Source organism: Podarcis gaigeae, assembly GCF_964106915.1.
Source record: "Podarcis gaigeae genome assembly, chromosome: 8".
Taxonomy (NCBI): Eukaryota; Metazoa; Chordata; class Lepidosauria; order Squamata; family Lacertidae; genus Podarcis; species Podarcis gaigeae.
Genome location: NC_139684.1, coordinates 56,999,360 through 57,021,489, shown reverse-complemented (window position 1 = coordinate 57,021,489; position 22,130 = coordinate 56,999,360). Strand labels below are relative to the sequence as shown.

The window sequence follows — 22,130 nt, the reverse complement described above, 5'->3', positions numbered from 1 at the left end:
TTTGTAGACTATGGATACCTGATTTCAGCAGTCTGGCCAAGCCCTTACATGAAAGCACTCGAGGTGCAGAAAAGGACCCATTCGTATGGGGACCTGAGCAGAAACAAGCCTTTTTAGTTATCAAACAACGACTTATGGAGGCCCCAGCCCTTGGATTGCCTAATTCGGAAAAACCCTTTCAGCTGTATGTACATGAACAGAATGGGATTGCAGCTGCAGTCCTGACCCAGAGATTAGGAAGTTGGAACCGCCCAGTAGCTTATTTGTCTAAACAATTGGACTCAGTAGCAAAAGGATGGCCTCCATGCCTAAGGGCAGTAGCGGCCACTGCAAGCCTTGTCAAAGAAGCTGATAAATTTACCTTCGGCCAGACGATGTATGTGAATGTACCTCATGCTGTTCTGACACTCATGGAATATAAGGGTAGTTATTGGCTAACGAACCCAAGGATGGCTAGATACCAAGGCCTATTGTGTGAAAATCCCAGGATTCATCTACGAGTAGTGAATATGCTCAATCCAGCGACTTTGCTGCCCCTACCAGAGGTAGATGATGAAGAATCACATGATTGTCTCCAAATAATGGATGAAGTTTATTCCAGTAGACCTGATCTGAAAGATGAACCATTGAAAAATCCAGATGTTGTATATTATACGGATGGTAGCAGTTACCTTCATGAAGGTGCCAGACGAGCAGGATATGCTGTGGTCACCAATGAGGAAGTTGTGGAAGCTGAAGCTTTGCCTGCTGGCACATCAGCACAAAAGGCTGAACTTATAGGCTTAACTAGAGCTCTGCAATTGGCAGCTGGATGTAAGGCAAACATCTATACTGATTCTAAATATGCCTTCTTAACCCTGCATGCACATGGAGCTCTATGGAAAGAAAGAGGTCTAATAGGAGCCCACGGGAAGGCCTTGAAATATGGACCTGAAGTAGAAATCCTGTTAGAAGCAGTATGGGCTCCAGAACAGATTGCTGTAATGCACTGCAAAGGTCATGGACGAGGAAGGGATCCAATAACCAGAGGAAATCATGCTGCTGACAAAGCAGCCCGAGAGGCAGCCCAAAAGCCTGTGGGAGGATTTATAGCAGCCCTCATACCAGAGGTAGTTCCAGAAGAAGTTAAACCTCACTATACCCCAGAAGAGAGGAAGTGGGCTGAACAGGAAGGAGCGGTTGTGAAGGACGGTTGGATGATCCTGCCGGACAATAGGATTTATGTACCTCATCATCTAGCAGGCACAATTGTAAGAAATTATCATGAATCTACTCACCTTGGCGGTACTGCAACCAGAGAGAGTCTCAGTCGGAAGTTGTATATTATTAATCTATCACAATTAGCAACTTGCATTTCACAGAAATGTGTTCTTTGTGCTAAAAACAATCCCAGGCAGGGACCGGTACAACCTCCTGGAATCCAACATGTGGGATATGTCCCCATGGAAAGCCTAATTGTGGACTTCACAGAGCTGGTCCCTTCTAAGGGATTCAAGTATCTCCTTGTGTTTGTAGATACTCTTACCGGATGGGTTGAAGCTTTTCCCACCCGAACTGAAAAGGCACGAGAGGTAACTAAGAGACTCCTCACTGAATTGATCCCAAGGTTTGGATTACCTAGATGCATTGGAAGTGATAATGGGCCAGCGTTCATTGATCAAGTAGTACAAGATGTATGTCGAGTCCTACAAGTAAAATGGAGACTGCATGCAGCATATAGGCCTCAGAGTTCAGGGAAAACTGAAAGAATGAATCGGACTCTGAAAACCCAATTGGCAAAATTAACCCAGGAAACGGGATTGGGATGGGTAGATGTGTTACCCATAACACTGTTTCGTGTTCGGTGTGCACCCACAAAAAGACTTAAGTTGTCACCTTTTGAGCTCCTGTATGGGAGACCGCCCTCCTTTGTTCAGGATATTCCAGCTGACCTTAAACAAATAGGAGATCATGTGACACAGGGACAAGTGCAATCTCTCTCCCGTGTTTTTGTTTCTCTTAACAGGTGGGCCCTCGAACGCACGCCGTGCAGCATTGCCGAGCCGATTCATCAGTTCCAGGCTGGCGATAGCGTATGGGTGAAAGAGTGGAAACGTGATCCACTTGCACCAAAGTGGCGTGGACCTTACACCGTCTTGCTCTCTACTCCAACAGCGGTGAAGGTAGCTGAGGTGACCCCCTGGATTCATCACTCTCGTTTGAAGAAGTCCGAAGGCAGTTGGACGTGCAAAGGTGACCCCTCTAATCCTTTAAAACTAACTCTCTCCAAAAACCCCTGTATCTAGCCCTACCGGGAACGGGCTAGGTCACGGGCAACATTTGACGACCGGCCTGCTGCAGCCACAACCTGGAAGCTGGCTGACCTGCGCACGCCTGAAGCTTGAGGAGCGTCTGAACCAGCGACTGTGAACGGAAAGATTCTCTAATACAATTGATTGACTGCCCCCTTGTGGAACAATTATCAGAGATATTACTCATTGGGGATCCTCGGGATATATGTTTTGGTCTTGGTGGTACCCCATTTCTGTCACTGGGGGAATTATATTGGGGCTAATAATTATTTGCTATCACAATAAGGTAATCTTTTGTGGAAGGAATGCATATACTAGACATCAACATGATTTTATTATTAATCCTGATCCCTTGGGAAGGGGAAGGGTCCTTGAATCTGACCAAATTGGCTAAATATGGATTCAGCCATGACCACAATATGTGGGTAGGTTTAGCTGAAATGGTAGCCAATGTTGCAAATAGGACCAATTGCCCTGTTTGCTCTCTTGGGCCAGATGATTCAGAGGGAGGTATGCCCTTATTACCGATACCATTAGATGCCATTGGTATGGTAAGCGAAATGCCACACCAAACAGAAATACAGAATTTCCCCGGATGGAACTCAACTAAACCACTACGAGTTATACCTGTACAAGGGGAATTCTGTGTACATAAATCATCAGATGCAGCTGATTCTCCCATGATAGGCTCTTCTCATTGTCACTATACTAGGGATTATATTAAGAATAGTCATACCTGGGCACACGGTACTACCTATCGAACTCGGAATACCTTGCCCTGTGCACCTCCTTTTATTCACGCATGGAAAGTGGTGTGGAACATAACTGTGACAGAAAAAGGCAATCTAACATACTGCACTGTGAACTCTCTACCTCTTTTGGTATTTCGCCTTCTGTACTCCACGTACCAAAAACCTCAGACCCGATGGTTGTGGTGGATATGTGGAGAATGGGCATACAAAAAGCTCCCTTCCAAATGGAGTGGGACTTGTTTCTTGGGTTGGGTATTACCACCAATGTGGATTATGCCCACTAGTTCGGCCAGGCGAACACGAAGGAATGCTGATATTTCTCATATAGCAGGAGGAAGTACCCAAAGTTGGAGCGGTACTGATGATTGGCCGCCAGAGCGCATTATAGCCTATTATGATCCTGCCTCCTGGAATCCTGGTGAGCTCATACAAGGGGCACGGGATCCTATTTATAATCTAAACAGAATAATTCGATTGCAAGCAGTAGTGGAACTTGTAACCAATGCAACGGCCCAGAGTTTGAGACTTATTGCACAACAGTTGGATGAAAGTAGAGCCGCCATTTTGCAGCTGAAAATGGGAATGGATTATGTACTTGCCAGGCAGGGAGGCCTATGTGGAGTCTTGAACTTGACAGGGAATGCCTGTTGCTTTAACATTTCAGATAATGGTGAGGCAATCCGTGTGTTGGCCACAAAGATGGAGAATATAGCACATGTCCCAGTACAAACATGGGAAGGATGGGATATGGGATGGCTCACCAATTGGTTACCTAATGTCACAGGACTCAAAGGGATACTATTGTCTTGCTTGTTTTTCTTGACAGTAGTGGTAATGGTTTTGTGTATGATGCCATGTATCATTTCATGTTTTAGAAGTACAATTAGCAAGATGGTTTCAAATGAAACTCTACCTCATATCATGGCCCTATACAGAGCTTTACCTCAGGAATATGATGAAGGTCAAGCTATCAAGGACACTTGGGATGAAGGTCCTTGAGCTTGAAAGGGGGGAATGAGGCATCTAATCATAAGCCTGCATTTTTTATCAAAGCTTATATATTGCAATCAAGGCTTGTATTTAAAAATGAGCTTAAAAAAAAAAAAAAGGATTTTCAAATGTTTCATGCCAGGCAGAAAGAACCTTGGCAAGAGGTTTTTCTCCTAAGACAAGGGGGCCCCATTGATTTATAGTAGAAAAACAATTCTCAAAGTCATAAAAAGGGAGAATTACATATGCTGCCCTTGCAGACTGAGAAAACACAATTAAAGGCAAGGGTAAATAGTAAAATAATACCAATGTGCCTCCCAGTAAAATGAGCCAGATCTTCTTTCTAAGGTTAAAAAGGCCAAGAGCAATGGAGAAGCATCTAGCTGGCTGGGAAAGGAGGGGGAAAGGGGGGAGGTGTAAACTGAAGAGGCTTCTTTTTAAAAGCTGTTTTTTACTGAGTTCCTTTTTACTTTACAAAGGCTTTATTCTTTTAAAAGGCTACCTATGATAAGTGAATGAAATATATTAGCTTAAATATATTGGCTTAAATGTAATTATGCAAAGGATTTAAGGAATGCTAGATTCTTATTTCATATGGTTGTAAGAGTTGTATTTATCCTGAAATTAAGTCAGCCACCAGCCTAGCCCCCCTGCTAGACAGAAGACGCCATCCAAGCACTCTTGATATATATGGTTGTCAGGCATTTGTTTAGAAACTTTCAAATGAAGGAAATCTTTCAATATTGATGTGAAACTCAAGATCCTTGACATCTGTTGAACATAAAAATGTAAGATTAAACATTTGTTTTAGAAGGCAATAGGGCAAGGAGGGCAAGAGGTGAGCTGGTAATTAAGATTCCATGTAAGATATATTATTACTTATTTGTCATTTATATATAGCTCTTTGTCTCCCTTATAAGGGCAAGGAAGTGGGTGTATCTTTTGTGGGTGTATCTTTTGTGATTGGTTCTACCAAACAGCCAATAGGAATTTCAACCAGGCTGATTGGACAGAGGCAGCCACAGGAGGAGCAAAGGGGGCTGGATTAAGGGAATATAAGTGCTGGCCAGGATGGCAAGAGGCCAGGCCAGAGCTTGGTAACCATATACCACTGAGCCTCTCATTTATTTGTCTGACAAATAAATTATTATTTTAATTTCTCTATTGCTGCGTTGAATATTTCATTCCAGCTAAGCGTTAACCACAAGCAGGGTGCTACAGTCCCTTGGAATCTCATCTCTCAGAATCAGAATCAGATATGATAATACTTTCCAGCCTCACATGACTGTTGTAAGGATCACAAGAAAATGTACATGATGCCCTTTGGATGCTCTGAAGCATTATAATACTAAATATTAATAACATGAAAATCAGATCATGCACAGAATGATATACACAATACATTTTGAGTGTCTGAGGGTCCTGCTCCTTCTTGCCACTCACCATCTGGCCTGGGGCGGGGCCTGAAGCCTCATAAGGACTGCTGCGCTCGGCTGCCCAGGAGGACTCTCCTGCGTGTGAGTGTCTGAGGGCCCTGCTCCTTCTTGCCACTCACCATCTGGCCTGGGGTGGGGCCTGAAGCCTCATAAGGACTGCTGCGCTCGGCTGCCCAGGAGGACTCTCCTGCGTGTGAGTGTCTGAGGGCCCTGCTCCTTCCTGCCACTCACCATCTGGCCTGGGGCGGGGCCTGAAGCCTCATAAGGACTGCTGCGCTCTGCTGCCCAGGAGGACTCTCCTATGTGAGTGTATGGGGCCCTGCTCCTTCCTGCCACTTACCACCTGGCCCAGGGCAGGGCCTGAAGCCTCACTAGGACAGTTGCTGTTACTGCTTGAGGGGTGCAGAGTGCTTTTAAAATGTTTTAAAATTTTTATTTTGAATTTTTTGTATGTGGGGTGGGTGGGGTGGGGTGGATGTTTATTGGGCCTGGGAATTTGTTTGATTTTATGTTTTTGTAATTTTTGTAATTTTTATTGTTTTTTGTTTGTACTGTTTTATTTGTATTGGTTTTTTTTTTTAAAGGGGTTATTTTGTTCTTAAGGGGAGGGGTCAGGGCTGCCGGGGAATGGGCCCCAGCCCACAAAATGGCTGGGATATGTTTCACAGGGGGGGAATGCACTGGGACAACCGATCTCAGTGATCACGGGTAGGAGGAGGAGTTACGCTAAGACCAGACCATGTCATTACAGAGGAGGCAGGTTTAGTCGTTGTCTGAGGACTATCCCTGCCTCCGGGTCTGGTCCTGACCGGATGAATACTGGAATCAGCAAGGGATACCCACATGACCTGAAAGTGTTGCTGTGCAATGCCAGGTCAATGATTCATAAGACCACTGCCATCCATGACTTGATCATGGATGGGGGACTTGACCTGGCATGTGTAACAGAGACTTGGTTGGATGAAGCAGATGGGCCTGTCCTTGCCGCTGCTTGTCCACCAGGTTTCTCTTACGCACAGCAACCCAAGTCATGTGGGCGGGGAGGGGGGGTTGCAGTGATTTTTAGGAAGTCATTAGTTTGCACCAGGCGTCCTATTGGGAAGACCCAGTTTTCTGAGTGCATGTTCTGGAAGTTGGGCAATAGGGGCAGTACAGGATTCCTTTTGGTGTACCGACCTCCCCGCTGCACCAAGGATTCCCTGCCCGAGCTGCTTCAGGTCGTGGCGGATGTTCTCCTGGAGACACCTAGCTTGGTTGTCCTAGGGGATTTTAACATCCATGCCGACACGACCTTACAAGGGGCCGCTCGGGACTTCGTGGAAAGCATGGCCTCCATGGGGCTGTCCCTGAATAAGTCTGGCCCAACCCATAGCCGCGGACATGCCTTGGACCTGGTGTTTACCTCTACGGATGTTGGTGATCTGACACTAAGTAAAAGTGAAACGAAAGAAGTGCCATGGTCAGACCACTTCCTGGTGCAACTGGACTTCTCTGCGACCCATCCCCTCTGCAGGGAGGTGGGACCGATTCGGATGGTCCGCCCCCGCCACTTAATGGATCCAAATGGTTTCCAGAGAGTGGTAGGGGATGCTTTATCCCATGTTGATGGCCTTTCAGCCGATTCCCTGGTGGCCCGCTGGAATGTGGAGTTAACCAGGGCTATTGACTGTTTGGCTCCGAAGCGCCCTCTCTGATTGCATGGAGCCCGGAGAGCCCCGTGGTTTTCCACGGATCTGAGGGCAATGAAACAATCGTTGAGATGGCTAGAGCGCCGGTGGCGGATAACTCATTCCGAATCTGACCGGACACAGGTTAGAGCTCAACGTCGAGCCTACCAAGTGGCGATAGCGACGGCGAAGAAGACTTTCTTCACCGCCTCTATTGCATCTGCAGAAAACAGCAGCAGGAGACTCTTTCAGGTGGTTCACAATTTAGCGGAACCACCTGTAACATCGGGGCCCAGTACGGGCCACATGTTCTCCTGCAATGATTTTGCAAATTTTTTTGCAGATAAAATCGCTCAGATTCGGGAAGAAGTAGACTCCACCGTGGGAGCAGGGCCGGGGCGGGAGAGTGCTAGAGTCCTGTCTGGTCAAGTTGTGTGGGATCAATTCCAATCTGTTACCTCCGAGGATGTGGACAGGCTGCTTGGACGAGTGAAGCCAACCACCTGTCTCCTGGATCCTTGCCCATCCTGGCTTATAAAAGCTAGCCGGGAAGCACTGGGCGATGGGCTTCGTGGGGTGGTGAATGCTTCCCTCCGTGAGGGAGCCTTTTCAGACCTGCTGAAAGAGGCGGTTATTAAACCGCTTCTTAAAAAACCATCTTTAGATGCGGCCACGATGGCCAATTATCGCCCAGTCTCAAACCTTTCATTCTTGGGCAAGGTGATTGAGCGAGTGGTTGCTGAACAACTCCAGGCACGCCTGGAAGAAGCGGACCATTTGGATCCCTTCCAGTCGGGATTCAGGCCTCATCATGGGACTGAAACTGCCTTGGTCGCACTGGTTGATGATCTCCGGCGGGCTAGGGACAAAGGTGAGAGCTGTTTCCTAGTTCTGCTGGATCTCTCAGCGGCGTTTGATACCATCGACCATGACATCCTTCTGGACCGTCTTGAGGGGCTGGGAGCTGGGGGCACTGTCATACAGTGGTTCCGCTCCTTCCTCCTGGGCCGTGTTCAGAAAGTGGTGGTGGGGGATGAGTGTTCAGACCCCTGGGCTCTCACTTGTGGGGTGCCCCAGGGTTCTGTCCTCTCCCCCATGCTTTTCAACATTTACATGCAGCCACTGGGAGAGATCATCAGGAGGTTTGGGCTGGGTGTTCATCAGTATGCAGATGATACCCAGCTCTACCTCTCTTTTAAATCAGAACCAGTGAAGGCGGTGAAGGTCCTGTGTGAGTGTCTGGAGGCGGTTGGAGGATGGATGGCGGCTAACAGATTGAGGTTGAATCCTGACAAGACAGAAGTACTGTTTTTGGGGGACAGGAGGCGGGCAGGTGTGGAGGATTCCCTGGTCCTGAATGGGGTAACTGTGCCCCTGAAGGACCAGGTGCGCAGCCTGGGAGTCATTTTGGACTCACAGCTGTCCATGGAGGCACAGGTCAAATCTGTATCCAGGGCAGCTGTTTACCAGCTCCATCTGGTACGTAGGCTGAGACCCTATCTGCCTGCAGACTGTCTCGCCAGAGTTAGTACATGCTCTGGTTATCTCCCGCTTGGACTACTGCAATGCGCTCTACGTGGGGCTACCTTTGAAGGTGACCCGGAAACTACAACTAATCCAGAATGCGGCAGCTAGACTGGTGACTGGGAGCGGCCGCCGAGACCATATAACACCGGTCTTGAAAGACCTACATTGGCTCCCAGTATGTTTCCGAGCACAATTCAAAGTGTTGGTGCTGACCTTTAAAGCCCTAAATGGCCTCGGTCCAGTATATCTGAAGGAGCGTCTCCTCCCCCATCGTTCTGCCCGGACACTGAGGTCCAGTTCCGAGGGCCTTCTGGCGGTTCCCTCACTGCGAGAGGCCAAGTTACAGGGAACCAGGCAGAGGGCCTTCTCGGTAGTGGCGCCCGCCCTGTGGAATGCCCTCCCATCAGATGTCAAAGCGATAAACAACTACCTGACATTCAGAAGACATCTGAAGGCAGCCCTGTTCAGGGAAGTTTTTAATATGTGACATTTTAGTGTATTTTTCATCTCTGTTGGAAGCCGCCCAGAGTGGCTGGGGAAACCCAGCCAGATGGGCGGGGTACAAATAATAAATAATAATAATAATAATAATAATAATAATAATAATAATAATAATTATTATTATTATTATTATTATTATTTCTTTAAAAATTGTATCCTCCCTTCTTCCAAGAAGTTCACATTGACATTTTGCTGCACAACCATCCTATGAGGTAGGCTAGGATGAAAAATAGCAATTTATCCATAGCTACCCATAGCCCAGCAGGGATTTGAAAGAGGGCAACATGCTACAGTACTTGAGTGTGTTCACAGTGACCATTGACTGCTGGACAAGCCAATATTTCTATAGGGTTTGCACTTAACTACTCGAAGTTTGGGGTTTTAGCACCACTCTACTCCTGTTTCCCCTGAAAGAGGCAGTTCATATGGTTCAGGAGTAGCGTGGGCTGTCTGGTGAAAACAGTTACCTAGTGTGTTGTGGGCTCCTAAGGGAGGAAGAGTGAGACAGCAGATAAAGAAATGTCTTCCTCTGCCTTCAGTCAAAACAGAGACGGGGATCGCTATTTTCAATAAACCCTGCTGAAGCGCCTATATGGCTGAAAAAATCAAAGATGACATACTTCACAGTTTATACTACAGCTTTTGAAAAAGAGTCCAAACATTTATAAACGTCAGGCGAGCATTGAACCAAATTGCTCATACTATACAGTGGAAGAATGAATTGTTCAGCAAAAGAGAGAAGAGGCGAGAATGCTTTGTAGGTGGCAAGGAGAAGTCCAACCCAATGAAAAATCAATATTGTCCTCCTTGCCAATTTCCACCACTACTGAGATATGAAGCTATTTAACCAAGACCTGTTCTTGTGTTCTGCTTGTTGCACTCACCACAGCACTTCTAACTTCCTCTGCAACATGACAAAGGCTTTTGTAATGCTACCCTTTGGATGGAATGAAAGACAACCTGGGCTGTTGAGAAAAAGCTGGAAATAGTTATCTGTGGTGTTGCAAAAGCAACAGAAATAATGTCTGCTCTGTTTTGTAATGAAACAAGGCAGTTCCAGGCCTCGGAACAAACTGTTCCCTGCTGTTTGTGTTCAAATTGCTGGAGAAGTTATGGTGCAATTTATCACCTAGAATTATTATAGAGTTGGAAGGGACCATGAGGGTCATCTAGCTCAACCCCCTGCAATGCAGGAATCGCAACTAAAGCATCCATGACAGATGGTCACCCAACCTCTGCTTAAAAACATCTGTTGAAGGAGCCTAGAATAGCATCAGCATTAGCTTTCCCCCCTCATTGACGCCTTGCTCCATAAGATTATTCATTCCTCTCCCAGCCAACTCTGATAAAGGTAGAGGATTTGGGGAGAGGAGAAGCAGTGAAACTCAGTGGTAGAGCATCGTTTTTGCATGCAAAAGTCCCAGGTTCAATCCCCAGCAACTAGGGCTGGGAATGTCTTCAGCCTGAAGCCCTGTACAGCAGCTGCCAGTCAGTGTAGACAGAACTAAGCTAGATGGACCCAATGGTCAGATTCAGTATAAGGCAGCTTCCTATGTTCCTAAGAGACATAGTTTGCGAAACAGAGGCGTAATCCCTCATTTCTGCCCTTGATGTTAAGGGGTGGCCCCTCCCTGAGTCCCAGACCTTTCTCTTTGTCCTTTCCACCCTCTCTTATTTAAATCTTTCATTTTTAAAGAAAGCATTGTTTACCACAAGGGTGGGAACACGTTGCCCTCCATAAGTTGTTGCACAACAACTCTCATCATCCCTAACCACTAGCCATGCTGACTGGGTCTGAAGGGAGTTGGAGTCCAACAACATCTGGAGAGCCACAGCCAGGGCCGCCTTAAACATATCCGGCTCCGTGGTGCAAAAAATCCCTCTGCCGCCCCCATTTCCCAGAGTTGTCAACCTTTTTTAAGGGGGGGGCGGCGCCTTGCTGAATCTATTAGGACCTTAAAACCCGACCCCGTCTTTAAAGGACTTTTTGTTGATGTTTGTTTTTAACCACTAACTGCACGGAGAGCACACTCTCGAGTCCATCATTACCTCTGAACTGAGTCCTAATGGTAGTGCGCCCCCCTCAGCTTTCCCCTCCCACCGCCCCAAATCTGAATGAATCTTTCCTCCACCCTTTTCCTCAATGGAAGGGGTGGCGGGTGATGCTCTCGGCACCCCTCCCTCTCCCCCCGCCCCCTGCACTGGTCAGCTCGAGGCTTGCTTGCCGTGCAGGCTTCCTCAGCAGTCCCACTACTGCCGCGGGGCGGGCAGGAGCGAGAAGGGTGCTGTGTAGCTTTGCGCGCCACCACCGCTGCCTCCTCTCCCAGGCAGGAAGCGAGAGAGCGCAGCTGACAGCCCTCGCAGCTGTTCCTGGTCGGTCCCGAGCTCCCACTGCTGGGTGCCCCTGATGGGCTGGCGCCGTGGCGCCGTGCGCCACTAACCCTAATGGGTAAGACGGCCCTGGCTGCAGCTGCCCCACGTCTGGCTTAAAGGGTAGTTGGGCACACTACTAAGTGCACTGTGGTTTAAACCCACCCACCTACCCACCATCTCAATTTGCCCAAATTTGTGCCCTGAGTCTTTTAAGAACCCAGTAATGCCCTTGCACCCAAGGGAGCATAGGGAAGGTGACAGCAAAGGCCAGCAAGCAACTAATTGTCCCAAGCATCACTCTGTTGCGTAGAGGGCTGCATTTATCTAAGGAACTCACCACTCCCCTGCTGTAGAGGACTACAAACAAGTTGTGTAGAAATAAATCATTTCTTGGATGATGCACATTTCATCTGTTTCTTTCACTCTCCAGACCCCTGCTGATCAATGAGTAAGAGCACATCTACTGGGGGAACAGAGTGTACAACAACACAAAATGTGATGGAGGAAAGTGTTACCGGAATGCCATAGGAGAGCCGCATGTGAGTCCGCAGTGCTGTTAAGCCGCCAGGCACCAGTCCGAGGCAACAGTTCTCCCCGTATTTGCGTGACACGTAACAGGCTAGGATTGCCGGGCAGAGAAGCCCAACACAACCTGCCCGAATGAAACACACAGGTGAGGAGGCAAACTTCAGTGAAAGGGAATCAGTAACCCTAACTCTGCCCTTCTTAAAATATAATTCCTGCTAACTGTGCTTTTTGCACCCTGTGTGGTTCCTTCATGGTTAAGGGTTAGACAGCAGGTGTGCACACAAACACTCAGACCAGCTCACAAACATAAACTTTAATAGTCTTTAAAATTAAGGATATAATAACTGTCTGTGAAAGCCAAGTGAAGGAAGAAAACAGCAAGCTGATTTTAAAAGAATATCACACATTTTTATGCTGTTAGATTTGGGTACAGGAACCGAACATCCCACGCTCCTGCAAACCAAAACAGCCACATAAATAAAGGGTCACTCTAAGACCTACACTGAGGTTGCCCTGGATCCAAAGACCCATGGAACTAGATCTGAGCACTAAGGGGGCACTGGTCTTGCACTTCTTGAGAACCCCCTCCCTCCATGCCATAAGGCAAAGGCTTGCAAAGGCAGTTGTCAGGTATAGTAGGGATTCTGCCACTCAAAGAAAATGGTAAAAGTTCCCTTGGGCACAGCGTAAGGAACTGGGCATCTCAACATCTGCAAGCAAAATGTTTTCTGTATTTTGCAATTGCTTCATGAATCCCCTCAATTGTTAATTTTTTTATTGCATTTCTATTCCACCTTTTTCTCCAAGGAACTCAAGGTGATGGGCATGGCTTTCCATGCATTCCGAATCTAAAGAACCCCACAACTTAGCTTCTCTTCACAAAGAGCCTTGAGGTACAACGGCTGCGGGTCTGCATTGTAACAGGTGGCAAGTTTTAAACACATTAACCTGGAAGCAACATTGGGAATCATCTGGGAAATACGTTAAGGAGGGGAGTCAGTCTACAATAGCCCACAGCAGCTTTCTTCCATCTTATATAAAATTGATCTCCACAGGCTAAAATACAGCCAGACGTTTACTTACACATGGGGCAGTCTGAACAGCAGTCATACCTCCCACTGCTCCAGCTGCCTTCTGAGGATTGGGTCAAAGGTGAGACTGTGGCAACCGGCTGGCAGGTCACAGGCTGGGACATAGCTAGAGCTAAGGCCACTGGCGGCTCAGAAACCACCTCAAAAAGGCAAATCTGAATGGCAGTGACAAATGTTTTGCAAGCGGTGCTTAAAGGCAAACTCAAGTCTTCAGTTCCTTGTGGTCAGGCCACATGTGTATTTGAGCAATGGGGAAATGGTAAGCAGGAAGCAGAGGACTGCAAGGCCTGGTGAAGTTAGAATGGAAATGTAACCCCCCCCCTTTTTAGTGGCGAGACTTTGTTCAGGAGGTTGTTCACTCTGTCATGGTGTCTTCACCCCCCTCTTCAGGTAAAAAGGCTGAAAGATTGGTTTACAGAAATCTGTAATAAGATTGTCAGCTGAGGGCAATCTGGGACATGACACAAAATGGAAAAGAAATTGGAGGAAGGAGGAGAAACACAAACTCAGGCTCTTCTTAGTTACAAAGGCCAGCAGACATGGAAATAGTTCAAGGCAAGGAGGCACCCAAAGTTGCTGGTTTCTCAGCTGACCCTATTTGTTCATAGCATTAAATAATATTAGAATTGTAGAGTTGAAATAAACTCTGAGGGTCATCTAGTCCAAACCCCTGGAATGCAGGAATCGCAACTAAAACATCAATGACAGATGGCTATCCAACCTCTGCTTAAAGACTACCAATGAAGGAGTCCGTTCCACTGCAGGTCTCCCCAGTCTTATATCCGCGTAGCTGGTTCTTCCTGCTTAAGTGTATTTGTCCCTATTAAAATTCATTGTTAGTTTGTTCCAGTTCTCCAATCTGTTAAGGTCATATTGAATCTTGATTGTATCTTCTGCTGCATCAGCTACCCCTCTCGGTTTGATGTCATCTGCAAATTTGACGAGCATCCTCTCAATTCCTTCATCCAAGTACATCACTGGTAGATGGTAGGCCAGACCCTTGGTCTTTGCTAAAAAGACTGGGAGTGATATTGATACTGTGGGTTATGATTGGTGCTCTAGGGTGGTGACGGCTAGTCAACTGTAGGGTTGGTAGCCCCTGGAGACCTACAGAATTTGCTCAGGTTCCTCAGTGCTCTGGTTGGAAGGCTGTGGAATGGTGAGATGGAAAGTGTTGTCACAGTTGCTGCTCATGGCCTTCTATGGCACTGCAGGAAGCCCAGACTGCACTTTGTTTGCAGGGGAGCTCCAGGCAATGGAACAGGCAGAACAGCAGCTTGAGCACAAGTAGTGTGTCTCACAGCAACAGCCATGACAGGAGTGAAAGCGTATGTTTGTGCTACCAAAAGAATCACTCCAGCACCCTCTTCTTCTTCTTTGGCGATCACTTGCAGCCGGGTAAGATTGTCTTCCATAAACACGGTTTTAACAGTAAGTGACTGTGGAGGCCAATTCTGGACCCGCACGTCATTCCATAGTCGGGACATTGGTTTCCTGGGAGGAGTTTACCATGACACCTTTGGTAAAAGCTGTCCCCAAGTAGCCATTTGGAGTCATTCTGAGTGGTGAAATAGGCTAACTAAACCTACCCTGAAGGGAAAAGTGGCTGGACTCATAGGCCTGCTGTGACAGGCTTGCAAGGCATTTCCAGGATAAAGTTGCTCACATTTGTTCTAACTAGACACTAGTGGAATCCCAATGGAGGCATCCAGAGTACCTATTATATTGTATCTTCTGCTGCATCTGGTTGGGATTAGTTACAATTGTTGCAGCCCTGATGTGGACAAGATGCTTGAGGGCACCTGGTCAACTACCCGCACTTTGAACTTGGCACTCCATCATGGGTGAGAGTTAACAAGAGGGAACTGACTGGGTGGGGCTGGGGTGGTGAATGCAGGAAGGAGTGGCACCGGTCATCTTGAAAGGAGTAGTTGTGTGTGGCCAACCCTGAATCCCTCTCTGGACCTGAGGTATATGAGAACTACCTCCAGGTGGTGGTCATTCAGCTTCAGACCTGCTTGAAAGATGGTTGTTCAAGGGTAGTGTAACCCCATCCAGGACAGGCTTTACATCAGTATCCAACACCAGCATCCCAACCCACAAAACCTCTTTCTTTCTTGGGTTAAGTTTCACCTAGTTCCCTTATCCATCTCAGTACTGCGTCCAGGCATCTGATGGTTAATGCTGCTGCCTCCCTGAGATTCTTAGGCAGAAGAGAGACAGAGATGCAGGTCATCTGTGCATTGGTGAAATTACACCCCAAACCTCCAAACGACTGATCCCAGCAACTTCATACAGATTGAAGAGCATCAGTGATAAGACACAGCTCTGTGACACCCACAAGCCAGAGGCCATAAGGCGGAACAACAATGAAAAATCATCCAGCGCGACTTTTGAATAATGACCACCAGGAAAGGACTCGAGCCACTGTAATACTGTGTCTCTGAAGCAAAGCTCAGATAGGCAGGGTGGAAGGATGCCATAGCTGATGGCACCCAATGCTACCCAAAGGCACCAAATTCAAAAGGTGCTGAACTACATCTGCCGCTGGAAAAGAAGCATTGGGAGTGTACTTAAGATTGCATTTTTGAAGCTTCCTTTTCAATTTGTCCCCATGCTTTTACCTGCTGTCCTGCCTGACCTAATGTGACACCCAGTGATAGACAAGTAGGCATGGTTTGCAAAGCAAACAGGCCTAATTAGGTCACTCATGGGCTGGAGATTCCTCATCACTAGTTTCAATTAGGGCTTGCACTACTACGTCTTTTTGAGAAGTAGGAACAAAACGGTCCCTAAATATGGTGCTGCAGACTTTGTTTTTGCTGCAAGCGACTAACATAATTAACCAAGTGATTTAATTCTTATTTCTGGTTTCTGGGAAGGATCAGAAACCAGGAAGATCAAGTATTTCTAAAAGACTAGAATAACTTTTTAACATACTTAAAAGACCACTGTAAACAGTGAAAATCATTGGCAGCTATACAATGACACTTGTAATGTGAAAATAACTTTGGTAACTAGGAATATATAACAGATAGATAATGATAAAAGATGCAGAAAAAGAAAAAAGAAATTATTTTCTCTGAAAATGGAACCCATGGAGGGAGGGAAGGAGGTCCGAAGGTTTGAAAGAACCTTTTTATTTTAATGTTTTGAAATGGTTCAAGTTAAAATGTATAAAATTATGCAAAACCAATACAAATATTTAAAAATGAGAAGTGATTAAATTAACCCAGTGATGATGGCCTCTGAACCATATGAATGGCCATCATCATTGGGCAGGAGGACTCTATATACACAGACTTTCATATGCACCCAAGGCAGAGGAAACAGTGGTGGTTAAACTATTTATTGTCTACCAGCTTCAGAAGATGTTGCTCAGTATGAGCCCCCTCCCAAACATAGGGCAGGTTTTGCTTAGACTGGGCTGCCTTCAGTTGGCGATGCTTGCTTCTCTGCTTCTCTGGCCCTGGTTCTCTCTAGCCACTCTTGTCGCTGCTTCAGTCTCTGCGGGGCTTTCAGCTTCTGTACCTCTTGGTAGACCTAGAGGGTTAATGGGAAGAAGGGAGGCGGGAGGCAGTTAGGCAGTCAGTAGCACAGACCAAGACTACAAAATCCCAGAGTTCTATTGGGAGTGGTCTAATCCCCATACCAGCTGACAATGGGCATTTACTATGTTTATATTTATTACTCCATGGGAAAAGCCATGGCTCAGTGACACAGCACTTGCTTTACACATAGGTTCAATCTGTCGAACCTCCAGATAGGGCTGGCAAAGTCTCCTGCTGAAACCCTGGAAAGCTGCTGCCAGTCAGTGACTGGAGACAATACTTAGCTAGATGGCCCAAGAGTCTGACTTGGCACAAGGCAGAATCTCCTATTTCTTACAGAATTCTAGCACTGCACTCCTGCTATTTGGTGCTGCTCAGGGTGGCTGCTTACACCCTCAGTCCTACCCCAACACTACTGGTCATGCGAAATACAAAAAAAAGGTAAGCTCCATTGAGGAGGGTGGAGGTTTCGCTGGCCTGCCTGGCAATTTAACAAGAGTAATATTGCTTTAAGAAAGCCTTCCCAAACCCAGTGCCCTCCAGATGTCTCCCAGCTGATGGGAGCACAAAGCAGCACCAGGCCCCTCCGAAGCTCATCTGTTACAGAAGAGGAGCTCTGCTTCCAAATGCCTGGGCAGCAACATGCCATGGTGGCTGTACCTTGTTGCACAAGGTTTTCTTGGCGATCCAGCGCCGGGTGGCTCTCCGGCAGTACAATGGGGGAAACTCGTACTTGATGTCCAGCACTTTGCACGTCTTCTCAAAGACGTCGTACTTGGTGTTGCGCAGGTACTTCAGCAGCATCTTCCGCCGGTCTATGGCTATCAGCATCTGGCGACGGTTGACTGTGTCCTGGGGACAAGGGTTACTTGTTGCTAGTTACCACTACTACTATTAATTGTTTATATCCCAGATCTCAGGACATCTTTCCAAGGTGGCTGATCACACAAAGTATCAGCATATAAGAAATTGTGAGGATCCAGCTGGTGGTATATACAACAGTCCAAATGGACACAACAGTCCAAATGGAGCAGCCTCTCTTGCTCTCCTGCTGACATATAAAGCCATAAACTACTTGGGACCAGGATACCTTGCAGACTGTCTTCTTTTTATACATTTGTATATCTTCAGCCAATCATAAGATCTTAAGGAGGCCTTGCTAGGTCTACCGAGTTCAGTCAAATGAATCTATGCATCTAAGGCACCTATGAAGCGGGTAATGGCACTTCTTGGTGATGGCACCCAACCTCTGGAACACCCTCTGCAATTTAGGAGGCGGGAAAAGGAGCACCTTTTATGCAGGCTTTCCCTTGACTATAAAGTTTTACCGTTCTGTTCTGTATTTACTGCTATGGATATTAACTGTTTTATTTTGTAAAATGCATTTATATTTTGGTTCTGACATCTTATGTAATCAGTGCTGTGAAAGATCCAACTTTGAAAGAAATACTGACATTGCTTTGTAGCTGAACAATGGCTGTAGCAGTTGGCACTCAATAGTAGCTCCACCCTGAAATACAAATTATCGGCTGGCTCTGAATACAGCATATATTGCGCTTGCATCAAAGACGGTTACCTTGGTGTGCATATGCAGATGTTCCTGGAGCGTGCGGATCTTGGCTGTCAAGAAGGCAACTGCAACGGCAAAAGAAAGTCACTGCAGAGAGGCCAGAGACAAAGTGCCTATTCCAATATTGAATGTTTCTGAATTCCTGCTTTAAAAACTGCGCATAGACATTGCCAACCAGCAAGCAAACACAGAGAACTGACCACTTAAGAGCTGGCTGCTGGATGTGCTTCCATTTTTCTAGAGCTTGCACCTGACTAATGAGAGTTTGATGTTATATACTGCAGCTGGAAGATCTAAGGGTCTTCCCTCTGGCTACTTCAAAATCCTTGCGTGGACTAGCAGTAGATATATGGCAGAGGTGGAGAACACTGTTAGCCTTCCAGATGTTGTTAGACTGCAACTCTCATCGGTCCCAGTCAGCATGGTCAATGGTCCAAGAACACTTCAGTGTCTGTAGGTTCTCCACCTTGGTATAGGGCAAAAAGAGAAGCAGGACCACTCCACCTGCTCTGCTGAGAGACCAGCTCCATTTGGCTCCAGCTCTTTTATACAGGAAGGGAAAGCACATAAGCAGATCTGTCATGTTCTCTATATAGAAGGAAATGTCTCTCAACATTAAGAGAGCATCCTGCCACAACTCTGTCCAACACTGGCCTTTGCCAAGTAGGATCCAGTTGGATCTCTATTTCCAGATGTACCCTTTCACAGCTCCATTTTCTGCTATGTATCCCTTGAAGTGCCTGCTGGGGCACAGACAGGATGACAGCAAAGGAAACAGGAGGCATCAGCTTTTCTCTTGGGACATATTTTTCTGCTTACCTTTGACCTCTAAGGAGCTAGTGTCAGTTGGGGACTTCCGGACTTGGTCTGCTAGCTGCTGTTTCTTGATTTTCACTTTTTCCTTCTGCATGCAGAAGGGGAAGACAAAATTAATTCAACTAGATACTAATACAACTAGATAACTAATAGCCACTCAACCCCACCCCACTATGCAGGAATGGCAGGTCATCATTTGCTTACAATGCCAACAGCAAACCTGCCTGCCTACAGAAAAGGCATAAATTCTGCTTTTATGGCTTTTTTAATGGTAAAGCATGGAAGAGCAGGGGAATGAAGGAAGATTAGCCCCCAATCCCAATTTACCCATGTAGGAGAACACTGACCTGGCTTGCCATTTCCAGAGACAGCAACCTTCTCACAACATCATCTACCCTGCAGGAAAGCAGAGAGTCCTTTGATTACTTGTCCCTGAATTGCTTAACATTTGGGGAACAGCTTTGAAATTAGAAATCAAGGGAGCCATGTTAGATATTCAGAATTAAATGTAAGTTATAGGAGCACTAATTTAGGACCTTCCCCATCATCTGAGGACCCCCGTCAATAAAATGAGGCTTAAGTGGTTGCATTTTGGGGCCCCCTAAAGGGCAGCCCAATGTGGCAAACTTGCTGTTTCCTCCATGAAGCCCCTTTTCATGAAACTCACAGTCCTTCCCTGGTCCTCTCAAACCTTACTTGTCTATAACTGGGATGTTGGCATAAGGTTTCTTCAGCATTGTGGGAGGCAGATCATCCAAATGGCTGGGGATTTCTGCAACAACAGCAACACAGCAATAAGAGCACAGCAGCTGCCTTGCTAGTTCTCTCTAGTACAGAATACTTTTTTCTAATAGTAGTCAGCCAAGTATTGGTGGGAACACATGAGCTGGTGAGCTGGTGTCTAAAAGAGAAGCTCTTGGCATCTCTCAGTAGGTAAAGAGAGGGAAGTACATTGTGGAAGCTAAAGAGGGACTCCAGTTGCAAAACATGGTGACCCACAAGCCAGCAGGAAGTTAGTTCACCTGGGCCAACAGAACATGTAGCAAGTGGTGTATCTTAACATGTCCAATCACCCTTTTTTATTTAACAGAACTTGTGTGCTGCTTAATTGTAAAAAAACCCCTCTAAGCAATTTTATTTTCCATTTCAATGGATTAGGAAATGGGGTAAGAGACAGAGACTCAGACCCATAATATCCAGTACAGTCATGAAACTCCCTCAAAACTGGAATCCCAAACAGTTCAGGTGACAGCCTTAGCAGACCAACTGGACCTTGCTTACAACAATGAGAATGTAATACAAACCTTGCTTTTTTCTACGGACAGGCCTGGCATAATCCCTGGCTGTTTGAAGGAGGGGGCTCTTATCTAAAAGGACAGAAAAGCAGCAGGGGTTACACTTGAGCCACATCAATGCAATACAATAACACAACAGCATATTAGCATTTTGCTCCTTGGAAGTAATTAGGCGCATCACTTCTCTCTCTTGGTTTTTGAGGAGATTAAACAGCTCTTCCAGTCTGAGAACAATCTGTGGAGAAGCAATTTTTAGGCTCATAAGTAGACAGAACATTTCATATTTGAAGAAAGCATTCTGTTTTCTGCCCCACGGCCAATAAATGTGGGCAATGCATGAGCAGAGAAAGAGTAAGTTGCTCTGCCTTTCACCCCCAACAAGGCTGCTGCAATTGCTCAGGTTGTTAGATGTGACCGAAAGCCACATTTTGGGCATTGGGCGAGGGAAGATCTCTAAAAGCAAAATCCTTTGCCTATTCTTTTCTATTCTAAGTTCAGTAGTGTCATGCAGTTTCCAGTTCAAGTAGAGGTTCCACTACAGGGAAAGAGGAAATGGCTTCCAATGCAAGGGACATGTAAACAAGTGGAAGATGACAAGTGATGCAAGAACCCGTGACAGAGCTACAGAGACACCAAAGCAGCCCTCACTGCTGGGAAGCTCCATCTCCATCCACCAGATGCCAGCGTGGCACAGTGGTTAGTGTCAGACAAGTCCTGGGAGACCAGTGTTCAAATTCCCACTCAGTCATGAAGCCTACTAGGTGACCTTGGGCCAGTCATTATGTCTACTTCACAGGGTTCTTATGAGGATAAAATGGAGAGGGGCAAAAGGTGTGTACAGCACCTTTAGCTCCTTGGGAAAAGGTGGAATATAAATGTAATAATAAAATAAATAAATAAGTGGGATGGTGGAAGGTGTCTGCCACACTGCAAGGTAATTACCGGTACCAGGTCAACCCCCTCCCCATGTCCTGCCTTCTGCTCCAACAAAGAACACGCATAGATGCGTTCGTCTATGGGTCTTCAGTGCGTTTTAGACACCTCCCCAGGTGCCTTAAAGCAGATTGACTCCCAATCATATCCATGCTCTTGGACAAAGAGGCCACCCGGGTCCCCCTTTAATTCTATTTTGATGAGATGCATGTGACTTTTACAAGCAGTTTGGAAGGCACCCTGTGGAAAGGGGCCTTTCTGTCACTTGCAGAGACGGGGACGGTGTGAATCCATTTCCCCCAACCTGGTGCCTTCCCGGTGTTCTGCACTGAAATTCCCGCTAAACCCCCAAACAGCGTGGCCGCGTTCCCTTGAGCTCCGCCCGGCTGTGCTGTCTGGGACTGAATGGGAGCTGCACCCCAAGGTGCCAGGTAGGGGGAGGCCCGTATCTAATCCGAAGCAGAGGCAGTGTACACGGGACCAGCTGCGCGCGCGCTCCGAATTACTCAACCCCGAGCTCCTTACGCAGTGATCCCCGACCCGCCGCCGCCGCTGCCACGTGCGAGCCGAGGCAGCTCCATCCGCGCAGCGCGGCAGCCCCCGCCGCCGAGACTCCCCTGAACAACACCAGCGACATTCTCTCCCGGCTTAGTTCGTGGGCGCCGCCATCTTGGTGCGTCACAGGCCAGGTCCCCGCGGGAGCACCGAGAGCATCGATTGATACCCTGCGCGCCGGAGCCAATGGAAGGTAAAAGAAGAGGGTGAAGCCCGCCCCTCAGGTGATGAATGGCAGCCCCCGCTCCCAGCCT

At 47.0% G+C, this 22,130-nt stretch overlaps 1 protein-coding gene across 1 annotated transcript; it reads right to left on the bottom strand.

The window, feature by feature from the left end:
- Positions 1–16,489: 16,489 nt before the first annotated feature.
- On the bottom strand, positions 16,490–22,016 carry MRPS15 (mitochondrial ribosomal protein S15). Its single transcript, XM_083751224.1, has 8 exons — positions 21,847–22,016; positions 20,398–20,460; positions 19,790–19,865; positions 19,441–19,489; positions 19,097–19,181; positions 18,284–18,342; positions 17,368–17,559; positions 16,490–16,699 (listed from the first exon to the last, which is right to left on the bottom strand). The coding sequence occupies exons 1-8, from the start codon at positions 21,956–21,958 to the stop codon at positions 16,574–16,576; spliced, it is 762 nt and encodes a 253-aa protein (XP_083607350.1). The 5' UTR covers positions 21,959–22,016; the 3' UTR covers positions 16,490–16,573.
- Between the last annotated feature and the right edge of the window lie 114 nt (positions 22,017–22,130).

Excerpts from the sequence above, each read along its gene's own strand:
- MRPS15 (XM_083751224.1), bottom strand. The coding sequence starts at position 21,958 with ATGTCGCTGGTGTTGTTCAGGGGAGTCTCGGCGGCGGGGGCTGCCGCG. Across the intron at positions 19,490-19,789 it reads AACATCCCAGTTATAGACAA|GGTAGATGATGTTGTGAGAA; the intron begins GTAAGGTTTGAG and ends GCTTTCCTGCAG. Across the intron at positions 16,700-17,367 it reads AGAAAACCTTGTGCAACAAG|GTCTACCAAGAGGTACAGAA; the intron begins GTACAGCCACCA and ends TTAACCCTCTAG.